The sequence below is a fragment of the Glandiceps talaboti genome, chromosome 19, assembly GCF_964340395.1.
Source record: "Glandiceps talaboti chromosome 19, keGlaTala1.1, whole genome shotgun sequence".
Lineage (NCBI taxonomy): Eukaryota > Metazoa > Hemichordata > Enteropneusta > Spengelidae > Glandiceps > Glandiceps talaboti.
In genome coordinates, this window is record NC_135567.1 from 8,302,340 (window position 1) to 8,329,335 (window position 26,996).

A 26,996-nucleotide genomic window follows, 5' to 3' on the forward strand; every position below is an offset into this window, starting at 1 on the left:
TGTGTAGGAACTAGACTGTGTGAGTGGAGGTGTAAATGGTAATGATACTGTGTAGGAACTAGACTATGTGAGTGGAGGTGTAAATGGTAATGATACTGTGTAGGAACTAAACTAGTGAGTGAAGGTGTAAATGGTAATGATACTGTGTAGGAACTAGACTAGTGAGTGGAGGTGTAAATTGTAATGATACTGTATAGGAACTAGACTATGTGAGTGGAGGTGTAAATTGTAATGATACTGTATAGGAATTAGACTAGTGAGTGGAGGTGTAAATTGTAATGATACTGTGTAGGAACTAGACTGTGTGAGTGGAGGTGTAAATGGTAATGATACTGTATAGGAACTAGACTATGTCAGTGGAGGTGTAAATGGTAATGATACTGTGTAGGAACTAGACTAGTGAGTGAAGGTGTAAATGGTAATGATACTGTGTAGGAACTAGACTAGTGAGTGGAGGTGTAAATTGTAATGATACTGTATAGGAACTAGACTATGTGAGTGGAGGTGTAAATTGTAATGATACTGTATAGGAACTAGACTATGTGAGTGGAGGTGTAAATTGTAATGATACTGTATAGGAACTAGACTAGTGAGTGGAGGTGTAAATGGTAATGATACTGTATAGGAACTAGACTATGTGAGTGGAGGTGTAAATTGTAATGATACTGTATAGGAACTAGACTAGTAAGTGGAGGTGTAAATTGTAATGATACTGTATAGGAACTAGACTATGTGAGTGGAGGTGTAAATTGTAATGATACTGTATAGGAACTAGACTAGTGAGTGGAGGTGTAAATAGTAATGATACTGTATAGGAACTAGACTATGTGAGTGGAGGTGTAAATGGTAATGATATTGTATAGGAACTAGACTAGTAAGTGGAGGTGTAAATTGTAATGATACTGTATAAGAACTAGACTGTGAGTAATGATACTGTATAGGAACTAGACTATGTGAGTGGAGGTGTAAATGGTAATGATACTGTATAGGAACTAGACTATGTGAGTGGAGGTGTAAATGGTAATGATACTGTATAGGAACTAGACTATGTGAGTGGAGGTGTAAATGGTAATGATACTGTATAGGAACTAGACTATATGAGTGAAGGTGTAAATGGTAATGATACTGTATAGGAACTAGACTATGTGAGTGGAGGTGTAAATGGTAATGATACTGTATAGGAACTAAACTATGTGAGTGGAGGTGTAAATTGTAATGATACTGTGTAGGAACTAGACTATGTGAGTGAAGGTGTAAATGGTAATCATACTGTATAGGAACTAGACTATGTGAGTGGAGGTGTAAATTGTAATGCTACTGTGTAGGAACTAGACTATGTGAGTGAAGGTGTAAATGGTAATGATACTGTATAGGAACTAGACTATGTGAGTGGAGGTGTAAATTGTAATGCTACTGTGTAGGAACTAGACTATGTGAGTGAAGGTGTAAATGGTAATGATACTGTATAGGAACTAGACTATGTGAGTGGAGGTGTAAATTGTAATGATACTGTGTAGGAACTAGACTATGTGAGTGAAGGTGTAAATGGTAATGATACTGTATAGGAACTAGACTATGTGAGTGGAGGTGTAAATTGTAATGCTACTGTGTAGGAACTAGACTATGTAAGTGGAGGTGTAAATGGTAATGATACTGTATAGGAATTAGACTATGTGAGTGGAGGTCTAAATTGTAATGATACTGTATAGGAACTAGACTATGTGAGTGGAGATGTAAATGGTAATGATACTGTATAGGAACTAGACTATGTGAGTGAAGGTGTAAATGGTAATGATACTGTATAGGAACTAGACTATGTGAGTGGAGGTGTAAATGGTAATGATACTGTATAGGAACTAGACTATGTGAGTGAAGGTGTAAATGGTAATGATACTGTATAGGAACTAGACTATGTGAGTGGAGGTGTAAATGGTAATGATACTGTATAGGAACTAAACTATGTGAGTGGAGGTGTAAATTGTAATGATACTGTATAGGAACTAGACTAGTGAGTGGAGGTGTAAATTTTAATGATACTGTATAGGAACTAGACTATGTGAGTGGAGGTGTAAATGGTAAATATACTGTATAGGAACTAGACTATGTGAGTGGAGGTGTAAATGGTAAATATACTGTATAGGAACTAGACTGTGAGTGGAGGTGTAAATGGTAAATATACTGTATAGGAACTAGACTATGTGAGTGGAGGTGTAAATGGTAAATATACTGTATAACACATGGTATTTTGACTTCAGTATTTAAACAATTTAAACTACTGAGAATGAGATGTTTTTTTTATACCTTCACGTCCTTGTTTGTTGGATATCGAATTGTACTGAATTCTGTTGATAATGTTACTTTGTTGTTGAACTACAGTGTCATCCATTTTTTATTCACACAAGTTTAAAACCTGGTTATTTTAAAACAATGTAAATGCTTTCACTCTTAATTGGTCGCACAAAGGGTTTCAGTTCTTGATATTTCATGTACTGTTTCCTATGTATATACATAGACCCTAATATTCCCAAGGTGTGATGTCAAAGTAGGGTAATATCCATACATCTCATATTACTTTTCTTTGACGTCACACTCACAGTATAATAATATGGTTTGATATGGTTTCCTTTCTATTCATGGATTGCCAAACATCGACCATCATCATCAGTTTAAACAGTGAACAAATACACCTCTTTTGGTCACATCTATCGAGACAGGTGCGGTATTGTTGGATTGCATAATAGCCTTCTAAATAGCAAAGTGGCTAATAGCTAAATTAGCAACAAGAATAGATCTATTATAGCTTCAAATGGCTATTCAGGCTATTTTCATTTTCCACCAGTAGTTTTTAGCCACTTTTAGCTATTAGTAGCCAGGTAATAGCTTGCAATCAGCTACTGTAAAACCAGGAATATAGTATAAATATCGCCCTAGGCAGCTATTCAAGCTATTAGCCATTAGTAGCCAGGTAATAGCTGTCTTTCAGCTACTAACCCTCAGCACTGTCCATGGGCTGGCTATGCAGCTATTCAAGCTATTAGCCATTAATAGCCGCTATTAGCCATTAATAGCAAGCTAGTAGCTGGCTACCAGCTATCAACCTCTCAGCTTTCTCCATGGGCTGGCTATGCAGCTATTTAAGCTATTAGCCATTAATAGCCACTATTAGCCATTAATAGCCAGCTAATAGCTAGCTATCAGCTATCAACCTCTCAGCTTTCTCCATGGGCTGGCTATGCAGCTATTCAAGCTATTAGCCATTAATAGCCGCTATTAGCCATTAATAGCCAGCTAATAGCTAGCTATCAGCTATCAACCTCTCAGCTTTCTCCATGGGCTGGCTATGCAGCTATTTAAGCTATTAGCCATTAATAGCCGCTATTAGCCATTAATAGCCAGCTAATAGCTAGCTATCAGCTATCAACCTCTCAGCTTTCTCCATGGGCTGGCTATGCAGCTATTTAAGCTATTAGCCATTAACAGCCGCTATTAGCCATTAATAGCCAGCTAATAGCTGGCTACCAGCTATCAACCCCTCAGCACTCTCCATGGGCTGGCTATGCAGCTATTCAAGCTATTAGCCATTAATAGCCGCTATTAGCCATTAATAGCCAGCTAATAGCTGGCTATCCGCTATCAACCCCTCAGCTTTCTCCATGGGCTGGCTATGCAGCTATGCAGCTGTTCAAGCTATTAGCCATTAATAGCCGCTATTAGCCATTAATAGCCAGCTAATAGCTGGCTATCAGCTATCAACCTCTCAGCTTTCTCCATGGGCTGACTATGCAGCTATTCAAGCTATTAGCTATTAATAGCCGCTATTAGCCATTAATAGCCAGCTAATAGCTGGCTATCAGCTATTAACCCCTCAGATATCTCCATGGGCTGGCTATGCAGCGATTCAAGCTATTAGCCATTAATAGCCGCTATAAGCCATTAATAGTCAGCAAATAGCTGGCTATCAGCTATCAACCTCTCAGCTTTCTCCATGGGCTGACTATGCAGCTATTCAAGCTATTAGCTATTAATAGCCGCTATTAGCCATTAATAGCCAGCAAATAGCTGGCTATCAGCTATCAACCTCTCAGCTTTCTCCATGGGCTGACTATGCAGCTATTCAAGCTATTAGCTATTAATAGCCGCTATTAGCCATTAATAGCCAGCTAATAGCTGGCTATCAGCTATCAACCTCTCAGCTTTCTCCATGGGCTGGCTATGCAGCTATTCAAGCTATTAGCCATTAATAGCCGCTATTAGCCATTAATAGCCAGCTAATAGCTGGCTATCAGCTATCAACCTCTCAGCTTTCTCCGTGGGCTGGCTATGCAGCTATTCAAGCTATTAGCCATTAATAGCCGCTATTAGCCATTAATAACCAGCAAATAGCTGGCTATCAGCTATCAACATCTCAGCTTTCTCCGTGGGCTGGCTATGCAGCTATTCAATCTATTAGCCATTAATAGCCGCTATTAGCCATTAATAGCCAGCAAATAGCTGGCTATCAGCTATCAACATCTCAGCTTTCTCCGTGGGCTGGCTATGCAGCTATTCAAGCTATTAGCCATTAATAGCCGCTATTAGCCATTAATAGCAAGCTAGTAGCTGGCTACCAGCTATCAACCTCTCAGCTTTCTCCATGGGCTGGCTATGCAGCTATTCAAGCTATTAGCCATTAATAGCCGCTATTAGCCATTAATAGCCAGCAAATAGCTGGCTATCAGCTATCAACATCTCAGCTTTCTCCGTGGGCTGGCTATGCAGCTATTCAAGCTATTAGCCATTAATAGCCACTATTAGCCATTAATAGCCAGCTAATAGCCAGCTAATAGCTGGCTATCAGCTATCAACCTCTCAGCTTTTTCCATGGGCTGGCTATGCAGCTATTTGAGCTATTAGCCATTAATAGCCGCTATTAGCCATTAATAGCCAGCTAATAGCTGGCTATCCGCTATCAACCCCTCAGCTTTCTCCATGGGCTGGCTATGCAGCTATTTAAGCTATTAGCCATTAATAGCCGCTATTAGCCATTAATACCCAGCAAATAGCTGGCTATCAGCTATCAACCTCTCAGCTTTCTCCATGGGCTGGCTATGCAGCTTTTTAAGCTATTAGCCATTAATAGCCGCTATTAGCCATTAATAGCCAGCTAATAGCTGGCTATCAGCTATCAACCTCTCAGCTTTCTCCATGGGCTGGCTATGTAGCTGTTCAAGCTATTAGCCATTAATAGCCGCTATTAGCCATTAATAGCAAGCTAGTAGCTGGCTACCAGCTATCAACCTCTCAGCTTTCTCCATGGGCTGGCTATGCAGCTATTCAAGCTATTAGCCATTAATAGCCGCTATTAGCCATTAATAGCCAGCTAATAGCTGGCTATCAGCTATCAACCTCTCAGCTTTCTCCATGGGCTGGCTATGCAGCTATTCAAGCTATTAGCCATTAATAGCCGCTATTAGCCATTAATAGCTAGCTAAGAGCTGGCTATCAGCTATCAACCTCTCAGCTTTCTCCATGGGCTGGCTACGCAGCTATTTAAGCTATTAGCCATTAATAGCCGCTATTAGCCATTAATAGCTAGCTAATAGCTGGCTATCCGCTATCAACCCCTCAGCTTTCTCCATGGGCTGACTATGCAGCTATTCAAGCTATTAGCCATTAATAGCCAGCTAATAGCTGGCTATCAGCTATCAACCTCTCAGCCTTCTCCATGGGCTAGCTACGCAGCTATTTAAGCTATTAGCCATTAATAGCCGCTATTAGCCATTAATAGCTAGCTAATAGCTGGCTATCCGCTATCAACCCCTCAGCTTTCTCCATGGGCTGACTATGCAGCTATTCAAGCTATTAGCCATTAATAGCTAGCTAATAGCTGGCTATCAGCTATCAACCTCTCAGCTTTCTCCAAGGGCTGGCTATGCAGCTATTCAAGCTATTAGACATTAATAGCCGCTATTAGCCATTAATAGCCAGCTAATAGCCGGCTATCAGCTATCAACCTCTCAGCTTTCTCTGTGGGCTGGCTATGCAGCTATTTAAGCTATTAGCCATTAATAGCCGCTATTAGCCATTAATAGCCAGCTAAGAGCTGGCTATCAGCTATCAACCTCTCAGCTTTCTCCATGGGCTGGCTACGCAGCTATTTAAGCTATTAGCCATTAATAGCCGCTATTAGCCATTAATAGCTAGCTAATAGCTGGCTATCAGCTATCAACCTCTCAGCTTTCTCCATGGGCTGGCTATGCAGCTGTTCAAGCTATTAGCCATTAATAGCAATCTAATAACTGGCTATTAACCCCAAGAGTTAAGTTTGTTGAAATTAAATGAATGAAAAAACAAACCATGATCGAGATTTATTATTTGAAGAGTCAAGGAGTACAGTGTGTTCTAAACACCTTAACACCTGATAATATAATGATGCTATGTCAAGTAATTTTGATTTGTTCAGATTAAAGTACTTTAAAAGACTTTGTAATTTAGATGAATCATGATGGACTAAATGTGTCTTTAACCATCTCAATTCCATTAGTGAAGAATCTGAAAGAAATGTGATAAAACTGTCCTGGAATTGGCGGAAAACTGTAAATAATGTGTTAATAGACCTTAATATTGATAAAGACCAAATTCAAACTCTTTCAGATAATAAAATCAAACATATCATATTTAAAAATGACGAGCTCAAATGGAAAGACACTTGAACACTTTCTTTTTACATGTGAAAGCCATTGTACACAACGACAGATCTTAATGAAAGGAACAGAAGAACTATTACTCAACAATAAGGAGTTGAACTTATATCAAGATTTTAAACAAAGGAAAGAACTACTCTGTTTATTTATAGGAGATAATACAAAATACTACAATGCTCAGTCTATAAGTAAACAAATAGATAAACTTGTCAAACAATACCTTATTGAAGTAATTGAAAACAGAAAAGATTTTGTTAAAACTAATATAGAATAGTTTAGCCGTTAGATTTTCTGACAACTAACATTTGAAGCATACAATTTTTATTTGTATTGTCGTTTTATCAATATTCTTACCTCACTTCGGTTTATTTTGTTGTTTGTTCCTGTATATGTTTTTTACTCGTCTTTATGGTAGTGTATGTATTTTTAATTTTTTCTTAGTGCTGCTCCTAACAATCTTAGTGAGTCCCCTGATACAAAAGGGATGCAATAAATAGATAAATAGCTGGTAGCCGGCTATTAGCTGGCTATTAATGGCTAACAGCAGCTATTAATGGCTAATAGCTTGAATAGCTGAATAGCCATGTGTGGGAGAGTACTGGGGGTTGTTAGCTGTTAGCTGGCTATTAGCTGGCTATTATTGGCTAATAGCGGCTATTAATGGCTAATAGCTTGAATATCTTAATAGCCAGGTCCTGGAGACTGTTGGGAGTTGTTAGTTCGTAGTCGGCTAGTAATGGCTATTAGCGGCTAGTAATGGCTATCAGCTTGAATAGCTACCTAGGGAGATATTTATACCATATGCCCAGTTTGACAATAGCTGATAACAAGCTATTATCTGGCTATTTATGGCCAATATTGAATAGATGTTAGCTAGCTATTAGCTGGCTATTAGTGGCTAATATCGGCTATTAATAGCTAATAGCTTGAATAGCTGAATAGCCATGTCCTGAAGAGTGCTGGGGGTTGTTAGCTGGTAGTAGGCTATTAATAGCTAATAGCGGCTATTAATGGCTAATAGCAGCTGTCAATGGCTCTTAGCTTGAATAGCTACCCAGGGAGATAATCACACCATATTCCCGTTTTTATAATAGCTGATAGCAAGCTATTACCTGGCTATTTATGGCTAATAGTATTAAGTTGAATAGCCAATAGCCGCTATTTATCTGTGATTCAGCTATTTTGGTAATTCAATAAATCCCCAGTAGCTGCTATTTACCTTCAGATCAAGCTATTTTGGCAACAAAGGAAATAGACAACAGCCACTATTTATCTCGAATCAAGCTATTTTGGGGATGAAACTATTTTGGCAATCCAATAAATAGCCAATAGCCGCTATTTAGCTCAAATCAAGATTGAATCAAGCTGTTTTGGTAAATAGCCAATAACCGCTATTTATCTGAGATCAAGCTATTGTGGCAATCCAACAATACCGCACCTCTATACAGGGTTATAGCTGAGATGTATACTGATAATGTGTACTAGTTGGTTAGAATGCACACTTTTTTTTTTTTGGAGAAATAATTATTCAAATATCTACTGACTCCCCATCCCTATATATGCCTATAAGTAACATGGTGGAATATGAAAAGTTTAATAATTTAAATAAAGACAATATTTATTCTTCCAGAGATAAATTTAAGTATTCATAGGTAGTATCACTACTACTTACAGCTATAAAAATGTGTGCACACTCTATTCTTTGTCAATTACAGCTGTTAGTATTAGATTGGAAATTACCCAGAAGGCCATATGAGTACACAAAGTCGTGTCTGCTGGGTATCAATGACAATAATTATTTCAAGCCACCTATACAGGGTTATAGCTGAGATGTATACTGATAGTGTGTACTAGTTGGTTAGAGTGCACACTCAATATTATTGGAGATATAACTTATTCAAATATCCACTGACTCTCCATCCCTACTGGCATATGCCTATACGTTACATGGTGGAACATGAAAAGATTAATAATTTCAATAAAGACAATAATTGAGATGCATACTGATAGTGTGTACTAGTTGGTTAGAATGCACACTCAATATTTTTGTAGAAATAACTTATTGAAATATCCACCGACTCCCCATCCCTATACATGCCTATACGTTACATGGTGGAACATGAAACGATTAATAATTCCAATAAAGACAATAATTATTCTTCCAGGGACAAATGTTAGTATTCATAGGTAGTATCACTACTACTTACAGCAATTAAAATGTGTGTACACTCTATTGTTTGTCAATTACAGCTCATACTATTAGATTGGAAATTACCCAGAAGGCCATATTGAGTACAAAAAGTCGTGTCTGCTGGGTATGAATGACAATAATTATTTCAAACCACCTATACAAGGCTATAGCTGAGATGCATACTGATAGTGTGTACTAGTTGGTTAGAGTGCACACTCAATATTATTGGAGATATAACTTATTCAAATATCCACTGACTCTCCATCCCTACTGGCATATGCCTATACGTTACATGGTGGAACATGAAAAGATTAATAATTTCAATAAAGACAATAATTGAGATGCATACTGATAGTGTGTACTAGTTGGTTAGAATGCACACTCAATATTTTTGTAGAAATAACATTGAAATATCCACTGACCCCCCATCCCTATACATGCCTATACGTTACATGGTGGAATATGAACAGATTAATAGTTTCAATAAAGACAATATTTATTCTTCCAGGGACAAATGTTAGTATTCATAGGTAGTATCACTACTACTTACAGCTATAAAAATGTGTGAACACTCTATTCTTTGTCAATTACAGCTCATAGAATTTGATTGGAAATTACCCAGAAGGCCATATTGAGTTCAAAAAGTTGTGTCTGCTGGGTATGAATGACAATAATTATTTCAAACCACCTATACAGGGTTATAGCTGAGATGTATACTGATAGTGTGTACTAGTTGGTTAGAATGCACACCCAATATTTTTGGAGAAATATTTATTCAAATATCCACTGATTCCCCATTCCTATATATGCTTATATGTTACGTGGTGGAACATGAAAAGTAATAAAGACAATATTTATTCTTCCAGAGATAAATTTAAGTATTCATAGGTAGTATCACTACTACATTGAATATTTGAAATGTGTGCACACTCTATTGTTTGTCAATTACAGCTCCTCGTATTAGATTTGAAATTACTCAGAAGGCCATATGAGTGCACACAGTCATGTCTGCTGGGTATCAATGACAATAATTATTTCAAACCACCTATACAGGGTTATAGCTGAGATGCATACTGATAGTGTGTACTAGTTGGTTAGAATGCACACTCAATATTATTGGAGATATAACTTATTGAAATATTCACTTCAATATTATTGGAGATATAACTTATTGAAATATCCACTGACTCCCCATCCCTATCAGTGTTTTTGCTAAGGTTTGGGAACCCCGGTAACAGAAAGGGGGAAAGAGGTAAAACTGGTAGTGCTTCGCATGCAATGTATCATAGTTTAGGTGGGGAACCCCGGTAAAATGATGTGGGAACCCCGGTAGATTTTACCTACTTACCGCCCTTAAATAAAACACTGCCTATACATGCCTATACGTTACATGGTGGAACATGAAACGATTAATAATTCCAATAAAGACAATAATTATTCTTCCAGGGACAAATGTTAGTATTCATAGGTAGTATCACTACTACTTACAGCAATTAAAATGTGTGCACACTCTATTGTTTGTCAATTATAGCTCATACTATTAGATTGGAAATTACCCAGAAGGCCATATTGAGTACAAAAAGTCGTGTCTGCTGGGTATCAATGACAATAATTATTTCAAACCACTTATACAGGGTTATAGCTGAGATGCATACTGATAGTGTGTACTAGTTGGTTAGAGTGCACAGGAATATTTACTATTATGTCCAATGATTCCCTATTGCTATACATACCTATACGTTACATGGTGGAACATGAAAAGATTAATAATTTCAATAAAGACAACAATTATTCTTCCAGGAACAAATGTTAGTATTCATAGGTAGTATGACTACTACTTACAGCAATTAAAATGCGTTGGCCCATGCATCTATTGTTTCCTTGCTGACGGACAAGCTATGTATAGTTTGAGCAAAGTCACGAGTGTCTGTGGTTTGAGCTATTGAGGCTACTGTGAACAGTGCCCCCGTGCGGTGGCTGATGGAGAAGTGGCTGCTACGTTCAGCACAGTATGACTATGAGCCGAGTTCTATGCATAACCGGTGTAGGCATCCGTTCCTTAGTCAGTCTCTCCGTATGTATCATTTTTTTCCGATCAATGTGTCTATATTTTATCAAAGAATTAATCACTACTCTTGACAAACGTCCAAACGTTGGCAAAATATTCCCTACCTGAAAGTTTGTGGCGTAATTTTACTGACCTCAACATATACCTTAGTAGTAGTAGTAGTAGCGACGGCAGCTGTTGCAATGGCGACTACAATCTGAAACTGAATGAACAGCTGAGCGCTGTAGCCCCATCACTTCAAAAAATTGATGCGCGTTCAGCGTAAGTTTGAGAATATTTTTGTTCAAAATTGTCATCATAATAGAAAAAAAATAGTGGGTGTATGTATATAATAAATAAATAATCTTCCGGTATTTCTCATTCATGCTACGTCATCGAGGACGAATGATTCCCTCATGCCGATAGGCTCGGAGGGATACTGCCGACATTAGGAAATCATGACGTAGCACTCATTTGGAATACCGGTCTTACGAAATATTTCGTCCATGTAAAATAGTATCCGGGTAAGGCTTATGCGCATGCGTACGTATTTATCGTTCGTGACTGTAAAGTTTTGTCCTCTTGGAAATGTTAAACCAGCCGTTTTGCAGAAACTCCATGATAAAAAATTCTTGGTAAAGTAATAATAAGTTCAGGTGTATTTACTTACTTGAAATGTGGGATTGTGGGATGGGGATATATATTCCCTGTCAGTTTACCGTGACTTAGTCAGACAATTTCAAACTAGGACACAGCACCATTTCGAGTTTCTAATATTTTGCTACTACACGTGTACACACGCTTGTGTATGTGTGATTTATGAGATGTAGTCTTGCTTGCAGACGGTGCACGGGTCTAGATTGCTGACAGGAGAAGGACATATATGCAAGCAGGACTAGTCGCGGTGGCGTGGCGCTGTACATAAATTGTAGAAATAATACAAAGTATTACAATATCAAAGAAACCGCCAAACACAATCGATCTGATAAAAATATGTCTCACTTTCTCACTCTGTTAACTTAGTATTTCAACTACCTGTAGTGGAATAGGACCAGCACCCCCGGGAGTACGTCTTCTAAGGGGGTGGGGGCACTGTCAACAGTGCCACTGGATCAGCCGAGCTCAGTGTGCAAGAAGACTGCTGATGATCAAGATGTATACCTATATTGTTACAGAGTGTATTATCTTTATTGTTTGTTCCTACTCTTCATGGAAAACCACTACCAGACGTTTTACGGTAAGCTGGTTCTCTACATACCTTTCAAACGTGTAATGTGTAAGCAGGGGTGCGTTTGCTAGCCAAAACGTTTTCTCATTGTTTGGCCAGGGGGCCCTGGCCCGGTTTCTAACCATACAATGCATGTTGAGCGTTTCAAACAGAAGATTGTCGCATTTTGTGTACATTCAGCATTCATCACTGAAAATTACACCTTTGCAGTTCTGTCAGGATGCTAGAATGCCTAAAAAAAATGCCTGTGCATACACTATTCTTACACTAACAAAGTGATCTTTGACCTGTGACCTGACCCCAAGTTTATCTCGCATCGCTCAATGTACGTCAAATCGACCGTACCATTATGCCAAAGGGTATTTGTATTTCTAAATACCGTTGCTAATTGTAAACGACCAATTTCATGAACATTTTTGCAGTGCTGAATCAAAACTAATGTACGTGTGTGAATGGTCGACTCCGGAGAATCTTTGGATTATTTTACTGCGGAGGTTATGTTCGATTCAGCTCCACAGATCCTCCGGAGGCAAGGATTGGCTTGTACTAAGTTGTAGGTGTGAACGTTTTACGCCGGTGTAAGTGCCCTCAATCAGTGTATTACTTGGTGAGCTTGCTAATCTTTATTCAGAACCACCAATGTATAAAAAAAAACATTGAAGTCGGCAACGAACCATAAATATTGTTATTATGATTGATGTACCACACCGCATCATCCCTTCAATGAATCGGCCTTCCATGTAACATTTACGTGGTTCACTCAAACTATGTCTTATACTAACTGCAATAAGTGTAGCATGTACTGTGATTTTGGGGTTCTTTCCTCTGTTTTTGTACCTTTTTCGTTCCGATGTTTAACTGGAAGCAATCGCTAGAATTTCTCCAATGGTAACGCAAATGGCCAAGGTCACAATGAAAACGTGATTGAGATGTCAGCGTACTACCCGTTTCAAAATGTTGCTACTTTTGGGTTTTCCTCACCGTCGAATTGCAGAGCCAAACTTACGCGAAATATTAGGAGAACAAGAGGATAATTTGCTATTTCAACCACCGTATTTCCCAAAATTTAACACGTGTGAGATATGTTTTCGTTATCTGAAAAGTTACCTTATGTTAGAGCACACGATGTCTTCGCCACTGTATTTATGGAAACGGCTATCAAAGAAGTTGTTGCCGAGATAGCACCGTAATTTGTGTAAATATTCTCTTCTGATTTTGTGGATTTCCTTTGTATTGACTCTCGATTATAAGTTTTAACAGTACAGTTAGGCCAACATGCGAGCATCACAGCCATAAAAGTTCAAACACTGTGAGCATTGGAGGTACATGTATCTGTGAATATATGGTTTGTGTAAAAGTTGCTATTGATGTCTACGTTTTAGGTACTTGTCCTCGGGTTTTAATTTTACGATATTTCCATCTTGAAGTTTTTCACTGAATGTGAATGTACTCGGAAAAGTAATGGGGTGACTGGTCCCCTTTTACATGTGCAAGTCAGATGGCGTCACATAATTAATCTGCAAATAAATGCAGCTCGTTCTCAACATCACGTAATTGCGTACAATTAGTGTTCAGTAGGATTTTTTGTGTGGTTTACTGAAATATTTCATAGCAGACGACTGATGTGCGAAGTGAAATTGATAACATATATTGGGTCATTTCACAAGTGCAGGAAGTGTTTAGTATCATTTTTGACTTTTTTACCAGTGAATGTCTACGCCACACTGCGGGGGGACATTTTGGATTGATTACTTTCAAATTATTAGTGAAAGTCAAGTTAATTGTAACTAGATAAACTACAAACACTGGTATGCTGATTATTTCCTCAACTCAACTCTGACATAATTGAAATTACTTTCTTTAGAACTATGTTGATACCAAGATTTGATGACAAAATCACATTTATTTTAATGTTAATGTTTTTAAAACATTGTGTCTTCCAGGCAAGACATTCCTCTTCATTGGAAAGGATAGTGATGGTTCTAAGCAAGTGTTACTAACCCAACAAGAAAGGGAGGAAGTTTTCAAAGAATGTCATGTTTCTGCAATGTTGGTCATCTTGGCATCAACAAAGACTGTGAAGAAGATTTCATCCAGGTTTTATTGGAAGACCATCTCAAGTGACATGCAACAATTGGTAAGTATGATTATTTAGTTAGATAATGGTTCTGTAAAATAGTATCCCCCTAAAGTACTTAGTACATTAAAATTTCATACATTTTCACAAGAGAAAGCAGTAAATATCTTCTTGGTAAATTTATCTATACTTTGATACACATGATGCTTGTAGTCAACTGAACAATAATAACTCTGTCATACATAGCCTGTTTCCCATCATATTCACTGCAACAGCCATGCTGAGACCAGTAAAATAGTATCCCCCTCCCCCCTGAGTACTAAGTTTGGCACTTCCAAAATCCATACTTTTTCAGAATGGAAAGTGTTAAACATGTTGGTAAATATATGCTTTGATACACATGATGCTTGTATTCAGCTGAAAAATACAACTTCAGACATCAGACCATGTTACAAACAGGGAAAGTAAACAACTGAATTAGATTTTAATAACTTTTGGCTCAGCATGTTGGAAGTACAGACAAGTATTACATTCCATCATTTGATAAGAACAGTTTTATGACCACTTTACATAAATTTACAGTTCCCCTGGTATTTCATGTACACATAAAGAGGCAATAAATCTGTTCTTATCAAACCATGGTGTGAACTACAAGTCTCTGCTGTTTTAACATTTTGAGCCAAGTGTAATAAATCCAATTTGCTTGTTTACTGTCCCTGTTTCAGTGTTTGTAACAGGTTCAGTTGTCCATAGTCTGATGTCTGAAGTTATAATATCTCTGTCATACGTATAGCCCGTTTACCATCATAGCCATGCTGAGAACTGTAAAATAGTATCCCCTCCAGAGTACTCCAGAGTTTTCCACTTCCAAAATTCATACATTATATGTCTATAATACTTTGATGTACATTATGTTTGTAAAGAATTGAAAAATAATAATCATATACTATATACTATAGTCAATATTCTCTATAATGTTGTTCTGAACGTTATTATATTTTATTAGATCAAGAGTTGTGGTAAGTGTCAGAGGTTTGAGAAAATAAAAACTTGTGTTCCTGAACTGAACCCTATTCCGATTAAAGCTCCATGGTATATGCTTGGAATCGATTTAGTTGGCCTATATCCATAGGTGATGCCTATTCCCACTTGAAACCGTACACATAAATCAATAATCAACCTCCAGCAGACCAGTCCCAGATAGAGCACCAGCCTTCAACCACTCCAGCAGACCAGTCCTAGATAGAGCACCAGCCTTCAACCACTACAGCAGACCAGTCCCAGATAGAGCACCGTCCTTGAACCACTCCAGCAGACCAGTCCCAGATAGAGCACCAGCCTTCAACCACTCCAGCAGACCAGTCCCAGATAGAGCACTGGCCTTCAACCACTCCAGCAGACCAGTCCCAGATAGAGCACCAGCTTTCAATCACTACAGCAGACCAGTCCCAGATAGAGCACCAGCTTTCAACCACTACAGCAGACCAGTCCCAGATAGAGCACCAGCCTTCAACCACTACAGCAGACCAGTCCCAGATAGAGCACCAGCCTTCAACCACTACAGCAGACCAGTCCCAGATAGAGCACTGGCCTTCAACCACTCCAGCAGACCAGTCCCAGATAGAGCACCGGCCTTCAATCACTACAGCAGACCAGTCCCAGATAGAGCACCAGCTTTCAACCACTCCAGCAGACCAGTCCCAGATAGAGCACCAGTTTTCAACCACTCCAGCAAACCAGTGTCAGACAGAGAACCAGCCTTCAACCACTCCAGCAGACCAGTCCCAGATGATAGAGAACAAGCTTTCAACCACTCCAGCAGACCAGTCCCAGATAGAGAACCAGCTTTCAACTACTCCAGCAGACCAGTCTCAGACAGAGAACCAGTTTTCAACCACTCCAGCAGACCAGTCCCAGATAGTGAACCACCTTTCAACCACTCCAGCAGACCAGTCCCAGATAGAGCACCAGCTTTCAACAACTCCAGCAGACCAGTCTCAGAGAACCAGCCTTCAACTATTCCAGCAGACCAGTCTCAGATAGAGCACCAGCTTTCAACCACTACAGCAGACCAGTCCTAGATAGAGCACCAGCCTTCAACCACTACAGCAGACCAGTCCCAGATAGAACACCAGCCTTCAACCACTCCAGCAGACCAGTCCAAGATAGAGCACCAGCCTTCAACTACTCCAGCAGACCAGTCTCAGATAGAGCACCAGCTTTCAACCACTCCAGCAGACCAGTCTCAGATAGAACACCAGCTTTCAACCACTCCAGCAGACCAGTCCTAGATTGAGCACCGGCCTTCAACCACTCCAGCAGACCAGTCACAGATAGAGCACCAGTTTTCAACCACTCCAGCAAACCAGTGTCAGACAGAGAACCAGCCTTCAACCACTCCAGCAGACCAGTCCCAGATGATAGAGAACAAGCTTTCAACCACTCCAGCAGACCAGTCCCAGATAGAGAACCAGCTTTCAACTACTCCAGCAGACCAGTCTCAGACAGAGAACCAGTTTTCAACCACTCCAGCAGACCAGTCCCAGATAGTGAACCACCTTTCAACCACTCCAGCAGACCAGTCCCAGATAGAGCACCAGCTTTCAACAACTCCAGCAGACCAGTCTCAGAGAACCAGCCTTCAACTATTCCAGCAGACCAGTCTCAGATAGAGCACCAGCTTTCAACCACTACAGCAGACCAGTCCTAGATAGAGCACCAGCCTTCAACCACTACAGCAGACCAGTCCCAGATAGAACACCAGCCTTCAACCACTCCAGCAGACCAGTCCAAGATAGAGCACCAGCCTTCAACTACTCCAGCAGACCAGTCTCAGATAGAGCACCAGCTTTCAACCACTCCAGCAGACCAGTCTCAGATAGAACACCAGCTTTCAACCACTCCAGCAGACCAGTCCTAGATTGAGCACCAGCCTTCAACCACTACAGCAGACCAGTCCCAGATAGAGCACCAACCTTCAACAACTCCAGCAGACCAGTCCCAGATAGAGCACCAGCCTTCAACCACTCCAGCAGACCAGTCCCAGATAGAGCACCAGCCTTCAACCACTACAGCAGACCAGTCTCAGATAGAACACCAGCCTTCAACCACTCCAGCGGACCAGTCCTAGATTGAGCACCAGCCTTCAACCACTACAGCAGACCAGTCCCAGATAGAGCACCAGCCTTCAACCACTCCAGCAGACCAGTCCCAGATAGAGCACCAGCCTTCAACCACTACAGCAGACCAGTCCTAGATAGAGCACCAGCCCTCAACCACTACAGCAGACCAGTCCCAGATAGAGCACCAGCCCTCAACCACTACAGCAGACCAGTCCCAGATAGAGCACCAGCCTTCAACCACTCTAGCAGACCAGTCCCAGATAAAGAACCAGCCTTCAACCACTACAGCAGACCAGTCCCAGATAAAGAACCAGCCTTCAACCACTACAGCAGACCAGTCCCAGATAGAGCACCAGCCTTCAACCACTACAGCAGACCAGTCCCAGATAGAGCACCAGCCTTCAACCACTACAGCAGACCAGTCCCATATAGAGCACCAGCCCTCAACCACTCCAGCAGACCAGTCCCAGATAGAGCACCAGCCCTCAACCACTACAGCAGACCAGTCCCAGATAGAGCACCAGCCTTCAACCACTACAGCAGACCAGTCCCATATAGAGCACCAGCCTTCAACCACTCAAGCAGACCAGTCCAAGATAGACCGTCAGCTTTCAATCACTCCAGCAGACCCACATTTTCCCAGTCCCTTACCCTTCAGAAGGGAACCAAGAAGATTCATACTTGAACAGAGCCATTCACTTGCAAACTTAAAAAGAAGAAGAGAATTGACAAAGACAGAGCACGTTTAGGGAAAGATATTCCAAGTATGGTAAAACTCATTAAAACACCAGGACAATGGATGACTGACCATGTCATGAATCACGCACCAGCTCTATTTCAGCAGCAGAGTCCACACATGGACAGTCTACAGGATGTCCTTGTAATGACGGCAGGCACAGCTAGCATCACACCAGATCAAGAATTCATCCAAATACTGAATATAGACCAAAATCACTGGGTTACAGTATCCAATATTGCTGCAGCAAAGGCGTAGTGAATGTATATGATTCCATGGGGTGTGGGCTAGATAGAAGAGCAAAGAAGGCTGTAGCCTGTCTGCTATTTCATGGAGGGATAAGTATAAAAATACAGTGCGTGCATACACAAACAATTAGGGTGTGATGACTGTGGACTATTTGCTATGGCCAATGCAACAGCCAAATGTTTTGGACTTGAACCAACAGAGTTCATGTGGGAGCAGACATCGATGAGAAGCCATCTCGCAACGTGTTTTCAACATCAAATCATGGAGATTTTCACGTCATGGAGAAGACGACGGGGCCATAAAATCTGGAAAACGTTAATGTTACCCATCTACTGCCATTGCAGGCAACCAGATCGTGGAAGCAACATGATGCAGTGTGACAAGTGTAAAGACTGGTACCATACTGATTGCAAAGAACTGTCAGCAAGTTTACTTAACAACAAAAGACTGAAATTTGTGTGTACAAAGTGTAAAAACCAAATGTGTCACTAAATAACTGCCTCAACTAGCAAATAACCAATGCTTTTCGTGGTTCCGATAACAGATGTAATGTTTTTAGGTGGAAACTTGTATCATAAAAATTTTGAACTTTCTTGCAAGGCTCATGTGTAAAACTGCCGACCTTTAGCCAATATTGACAAAATAGTCAAACACTTTGAAATATGACAATCTACGTTGTATATTTAAAGGCCAAATCAATTCACATGAGTAAAATCAAGGTGCAGTATCAATATACATAACAAAAATGAATGTCACATATAATGAATGTCACATTTGCTGCTAAATTTGTGTACACATTGATTCTGAAAAAGAACGCCAGTGAAAAAATAAGAACAACTCTTAGTATTATAGTGACCATGGTCACACTTTACTTTTCACAAAGTCTACTTCTTGAGCACTAAACAATGCCTACAGTTCGCTTGAGCAAATAAAATGCCTCTCTTTTGAAGTTGTGTAATGGCCTAGCTTTTTAATAAATTAAGACCATATGGAACTACAATTTTGCACAATGAACATCAAGTTCAATTTAACTAAATAGTTAACTTATCCTGTTTGTAACAATTGTAACCAAACTATGAAAACGTGAATTCACATTGGCTAAAAACGTTTCTAAATTGTGCCTTTACAGAAAAGAAAAATATCTAAGAAAGATTTGGCAATGTTCATGCACCTTATGGTGTGAGCCATGACTTGGTCACAGACTACATGTATGTTAAGTAACATCAATTCATATGTCTTGAGTAGCATTCGAAATGTATCGTTGATAGCAATGAATGTCATATAAAACAGTCAAGTGAGTATAACTGCTAATATTTGTAATCTAAGATCATAAGGAGAAAACCTGGCTCACAACTCCTATTTTATAATGTATATGACTTTAGTTGCTGTTCATTTTAGTGCTTTGTACATATGTGTGATGTCCTGTGTAAAAATATCGTTTTTTTATGGAGTTGATTTGTGTAGTCGATATAATTTAAATGTCTTAAAATTATTTGATATAGTTGTGTGTAATTGAAATGAAATTGAAATGTATAGATGGACAAGAATCGCACGTCTGATTATTTCGGAGAATTAATATACATATAGTTCAATTATAAAAATTGGTGCAGATCATCAATTTTAGAATTCAATTTAATATTAGTGGCAGTACATTCTATTCATATCATGATGAAACAATAAGTGCTTGGTAAGATTTGCTTTTATAGAAATGTATCTTTCATTTTTTAAACGTTAATATCATTAAAAATGAACCAGCATGATTTAAAACTGTTTGAATTGTACTGTATGTGTCATCAGATGAGTTTTGTTATACAGTGCATATGGGAGAGAGTAAATGTGAGGTTATGAAATTTCTACTCAAGAGTCCATATAGAAACGCTGCTGAGACATTTTTTGATAGCGTAGTAATTTCCATTTGAAAAAAAAAAAAAATATTTGGGAACCTTGGTCATCTATTGCATATGTTAAAATAATGTCGTTGGGGAAAACTTCGTTGGCATGTTTTCAATATGTTGCCATTATTATTGGATGCATCTTGTACTACACATACAACAAGGTCTCACTGCTAAGATTATAATACATCTCTAATAAGCTGATTTTAAGACGGTTCTGTGCATTGACATCACCGACAGACTTGTAAAACACAAGTTTCTGTCCAAAATTTGTGCTTCTTGTAGATATTTGAAACTGGGATTGTACTTACTCAAAGAATATAAAAGAACTTTCAGTTTTATTTGAATTCATTATTTACCCATCATTTGAAATCAAAATCACCAATCGATTGGATTCTAGGCTAGTATGCCCCTAGATGTATGTGATAGTGTGCATAATAAAAATCTATTTCAACAGAATTATTTATTTTATTTTCAAGTACACCCTTCTAATCACAGTTTTTCTAAAGTAACCCTCCAACAGAGGATGAAAATTTCGGAAGTACTAGCCCTCGATTTTCCGACCTCCGCCCTCCTCCAGATGTTTGAGAATGAAGCTTCGTTTTGTGTGTAGATTGAAAATATAACGACCATTCTCTAATAACACACACAACCAATCACAACTCATTTGGAACTGGCGATAGTAGATCGGACCGGATGTTATTTTACAGGGGGATACAATGTTATGCTGTAAAACATAAATTTTAATCTGGGCCCATTTTAACGATGCGCATAAACGTTACCCAGATTCTATTTTACTGTGGACTAAAAAAAACATTACACCAGGAGATTATATATATTATTAATTATTCCTGTACAGCTACTAATATCAGAGGTATGTTTATGTATCTAAGAGTTCACTTTCCACATGTAGCATTAACACCAAAGCTCCACATGCTGGACAAACCCATAGAAGCTCACACTGTTGCTAAATTTACCACTAGAGGGCGACCTGAAGGTCGTAAGTACGATCGAGAAGGAAAGACACTCTAACTCCTACTCTAACTTGTGAGATTTAATTTGACAGCTCGGAAATATACAAAAAATAAACATCAACGGTCAAATAAATAACGTCTAGTGATAGTAAATACCTTAAATTCTTTACTGTATAATTGTCATCTGTTTAAAATGGCTACAGCTGACAATATTTAGTAATATAAGTTAACCTCACTCAAATCCAACACTTGCCCCGTACCCTAGGTATCACCCATATCCAACTGCAGTGCAAGGACACAGCAACGACTGTATGTGTTGCATGATGACACATCGTAATGGCATTTTTCGATTGTTTACATAGTACAATTGCTTCCTGATTGGCTGTTTTGGTGTTGGAATGAACTTTTACATAGTAAACATTCTCTGAGTGCCAATCTACGTGAATTGGGTCAGCCTTTACTGTGTCTTTGGCACTGCAGTTGACCAAACTTGTACTTATTGAGATATAAATTTTTGACCAAAATTCACATTTTACACCTACTTTGCATATTACTGTGTGAGATCATTATTTGCTTAATATTTCTTCATCCATACCCCCTCAGATACGTCCAAATTAAATTTCAGCCCAATCTGCTGAGTAGTTTCGGAATTAAAGATTTTTGACCAAAAAGTCACGCTAATTTTGCATATTACTGATGGAATCATCTTGTCATGAACAAATCTAAATTTTTGACCAAAAAAGTCACACTAATTTTGCATATTACTGATGGAATGATCTTGTCATGAATAAATATAAATTAAGTCACCTCTAAGAATGTTCCCATCATATTTCAGACCAAGCTGCCCAGTGGGTTTTGGAGTTGAAGTTTTTTTTTTTACCAAAAATCACATTTTTTTACCCAAAAGGGACATCTCGGTTGCAATCATTTTCATTTGAACAATTTCCCAACTAGATATCAGAAGTAACATCACTACCAAATATGAAAGCAATCGGCCCAGCATTTTTTTACTTTAACTTGTTTACACACACACACACACACACACACACACACACACACACACAAACACACACACACACACACACACATACACTTTGCCATGCCTATAGCACTACTGAATCTTATCAGTTCAATAAAAATTACATGAGCACCAAGAATAATTTTTATGTATAGTTCTTTTCTTCAACATTACTTGTAAACATGATATCAAAGGCCATTAACAATATACTTATCGGATTTAGTACTATGTGAAGGTGGTTGTCTTATGAAAACATGTGAATACCTACCTTATCATATCAAGAAGTTATCATCAAACATATTCTATGTCACATTGGAATAGGTGTATGCGTCACGTAATAGATACATAAAAGATTACCTCATCTAAACTCAACTTACTATGTTATTTCTTCGTGCACCAGCATCCACCAACAATTTAAAGATATCCAAATGTTGATTCTTAGCAGCATAATGTAGACTTGTATTGTTCATCTATAATTAAAAGAAAGAATTCATATTACTCTTTCTGTAATAAAAATGGATCATATCAATAATTACAATAATTATTGTAATTTTATCTTGTAAACAAATAAAATATTTTATTTCAACATATTGTTATTGTTATGTTGATTGGCTGTTGCTATGGGCGTGGTCTTGTTGCTAGGCACATTTACATAAATTTCTTAAATATTTATTCATTTGTCTGTGAATCCTTGATGTTAACTTTGCAATACACGTGATCATTTGGCTGTTGCTATGGGCATGGTCTTGTTGCTAGGTACATTTGCATACATTTTTGGGCTTTATTCATTTGTCTATTAATTAGTGTTATCTTTGCAATAAACATGATAATTAGGCTGTTGCTATGGGCGTTGTCTTGTTGCTAGGCACATTTACATCCATTTCTTAAATGTTTATTCATTTGTCTGTGAATCCCTGATGTTACCTTGCAATATCCGTGATCATTTAGTTGTTACTATGGGCATGGGCTTGTTGCTAGGCACATTTACATACATTTTTTAAATGTTTGTTCATTTGTGTATTAATTCATTAGTTATTTTTGCAATACACGTGATCATTTGGCAGTTGCTATGGGCATGGTCATGGTTGCTACTGATAATTGCATACATTTTTTTTGAATGTTTACTGACTTGCCTACCACATGATGTAATTGGACCAAACTCTTCTGGCATTTGGTTGTTGCTAAGGGCGTGGTCATAGTTGCTAAGGCCAATTGTATCAAACTATTTGGAAGAAAGTCTGCATAATAACAATTATTGAAACATGTAACCAAATTTCAGTCATTGATCGAGTACTTCTTGAGATGTAAAATTCTGACCAAAATTCACCTTTATTGCATCTAATTTGCATATTACTGTTGAGATCATTATATTTTCAATAATTATTCATCTATATACACTTCCAGATGCATCCCCATTAAATTTCAGCCCAATCTGCTCAGTAGTATTGGAATGAAAGATTTTTGATCAAAAAGACACATTTTTAGCCCTATATTTCATATTACTGATGTAATTATTATGCATTGAGCATATCTTAAGTTACTTACCCCTGCATACATTCCCACCAAAATTTCAGGTATAAACTGTCCAGTAGTTTTGGAGTCTAAGTTGTTTGACCAAAAATCATATTGTTTGACCCAAAATGCACACCCTTATGTCCCAACTAGACACCAGAAGTAACATGACCACCAAATATCAAAGCAATTGGTCCAGCAGTTTTTTTTACTTTAAGTTTTTACACACACATACACACACACACACACACACACACACACCCACACAAACAGACAGACAGACAGACATACATACAGACAGACAGACAGACAGACAGACAGACAGACAGACAGACAGACATACATACATACATACATACATACAGACATACAGACAGACAGACAGACAGACAGACAGACAGACAGACAGACAGACAGACAGACAGACAGACAGACAGACAGACAGACAGACAGACAGACAGACAGACAGACAGACAGACAGACAGACAGACACTTTGTCATGCCTCTAGCACAACTGAACCTTATCAGTTCTAAAAATGATAAAATCAAGAAACTGATATATTTTATAAAGAGTTGTAATTTCGGGGTGTTTCACAGTCACTGATTTTCATCTGATTGTTATCATTTGCCCATAAGAGCACTGCAATACCGTTGTGTGTGCATAATATCCCACTCACTCATTTCATCATTTTAGTGTCTTATTTAACAACAAAAACATAAAAATATTTGATCTAAAAAAAAAACACATTTAGTATTTATTAGAATACATAGTGATTTAGACCTACTACATTTAACAGTGGGACAATGGATCTTACTAAGACAGGCCCAAGCGATACCCAACACGAGACAGAATAACTGAACATCAGACCTACATTATCTACCAGAACAGACAAGGAAACCATTCAGTCAGAGGTTAATTTGAAGTTGCCAATGCAGCATAAAGCACTGGACGAACTCCTTGCATCACTGGGTAACAACGCCCTGAAAGACGAACTGGTAGACAGCAGTATAAACAAAACCTCTAGTGCAAGTAATGTGAAAGGTGAGAAAAAGCTACTACTAATACAAGACTTTATATCATCAAAAAAGGGATCATTTGATGTCTGTTATGAAACAGAAGTCATAAATGATGGCCAAACTAAACTTGTGGTGCGTTCGTCTACAAAACAACAACAAAGCCAGATCAGGTTACACTCCCCCAATGGATTTCTGCAAACGTCCTTATACTGAGAACGCTTATCAAACATGGTCTATCACAGGATGTAATCTTAATTAAGCTACCTCGAGCATATAATTAATATTGGTGACTATGCCTAATCATACATCACCAAATCTGTTATCATGTTTTAGGACTTAAAATATAGGAAGAACCAGGCTTTGGCAACCTTGCCATAGAGAACGGTTGACCTCTACCTGTCACTCTATGACCACCTCTCCCACAAAAAACTAAACCTACGATAAAATCACGCTCTTTCAACCCTACTGGCAAGGAAATGTGTTTTGATTTCCAAAACACAACTGGCTGTCACAGGAAAGGACACAACACAATCACAGTCTAAATTGGAATAAAGTTGTTAAACTGAAACTGCGACAACCACTCACTTTCCTATGAATTCAAATCAACTCAGTTACACGAACCTTATCTCTAAATCAAAACAAATTAAACGACTTTTGTAACACAGTATTTCTGGTAAAACAAACTTACTACAGGACCTGTACAACACCAACTACAAAGCCTGGTTACAGAAGTACCTACATATAAAAGACTAGCATATGCAGAGACAACAAAGTGCACTTACAGTTCACAATGAACAGCTTACCTGTGTTTTTATTTGTACTTTGGTATCCAGCCAGTGCCATGCAGTCAACTTAATGTGTGCCATTATGCAGTGTTCCTACCTTAAAGCAAACTGGTACACCAGGATACTTTAATATTATCAGATTACTACACACCGAGGCTGGTTTACCCAACCCACTGGAAGACAACTGACTCCTTGATATTGTGAAACGCGGCATCTCACGTGGTAATGGATCACCACTAAAACAAAAACTCCCTATAACACCCACAATTTTATTAGACATTCATACACAGTGGGATTTAATCATTCCGTTCAATGCAACCTTCTAGTCAGTCTGCCTAGTAGCCATCTTCACATTCACAAGAAAGTCTACACTGTTACAACAAATGGCCTAACTACCAGCAGATGTTAAATATTTCCACAGGTCGGACATCTAATTATATACAGACTATGCTATCTTAAGCATAAGACATACCAAGATGATTCAGTACAGACAACGTGTATTGCAATTGTCATTACATGCTATTCCTAATTCTTTTCTTTGTCCAATTGCATCCATTAAACACATACTCCATCTTTGCCCTTCAATCAAAACAACCGACCATTTGTTCTCATATGGTTACTCAAAATAGTGATTTCAAAACCCTCAGTTAACACTAACCCACACAAATTTCACTAAATCATTAAAAGTGGTACTAATTAGTTGTGGATACAAGTCATCACAGTACTCAGGTCATTCTTTCCATAGAAGTGGAGCCACTTTTACATTTAGGGATACCATCAATTCTTATCAAGCATCAAGGTGACTGGCGATCCAATGCCTTTGAACTTTATACAATTGCTAACAATGACACTAAGCTTAAGGTCACAAAATCCTTTGCATTGGTCTTATCTTAATTATGACGTGGACAAGTAAAACTGCAACTTGTACATAGTGTTGGTTCACTGTGTCAATGTAGGGGATTTTCAGAATTGACCACATTTGCTGTTTGTCAACATATAAATAAAAATTGACCCTTGACCCTTGACACCAACACTTGGCTGGTGCTATTTATTATTTGTATTGTTAGTTGTTTGATAGTCATTTAAGTGTAATTATGATGAAAATATCCTGGCCATGCCCTTCCATATCAACTAATAGGCCAAACATGTGCTCACTTAATGAAAAAATATTAACGCTTTGACTTTGAATATTGCAAATTCTATTGTTTATACATCTAGATATGAGGAGCTCAAAATTGGATTCATTTCAACCATAAAGTCTATGTAACACAAAAAATAAACTTGTCTTAACCGGCTTTAGACTAACCAAGGTTTCACCAGATAATCCAACATCATATTTAACCATGGTCAAACATGTTCATCCGTGATCCCCCAAAAATTCAGCTGTGCCTTATACACCACGGTGGACCATGATTGACTGTGGTTTTGCATCATGGAATTTTGACAGTGAATGACATGGTGCCAG

The 26,996-nt window shown here is 38.5% G+C and overlaps 1 protein-coding gene across 1 annotated transcript in view; it reads right to left on the reverse strand.

The window, feature by feature from the left end:
* The window catches only part of LOC144450227 (histone-lysine N-methyltransferase EHMT2-like), a 148,885-nt gene that overhangs the window by 78,581 nt on the left and 43,308 nt on the right, over window positions 1-26,996 (reverse strand). Inside the window, exon 6 of the mRNA XM_078140819.1 lies at window positions 22,595-22,687. Coding sequence (XP_077996945.1) covers window positions 22,595-22,687 — 93 coding nt within the window. The remainder of the gene's footprint in view (window positions 1-22,594; window positions 22,688-26,996) is intronic.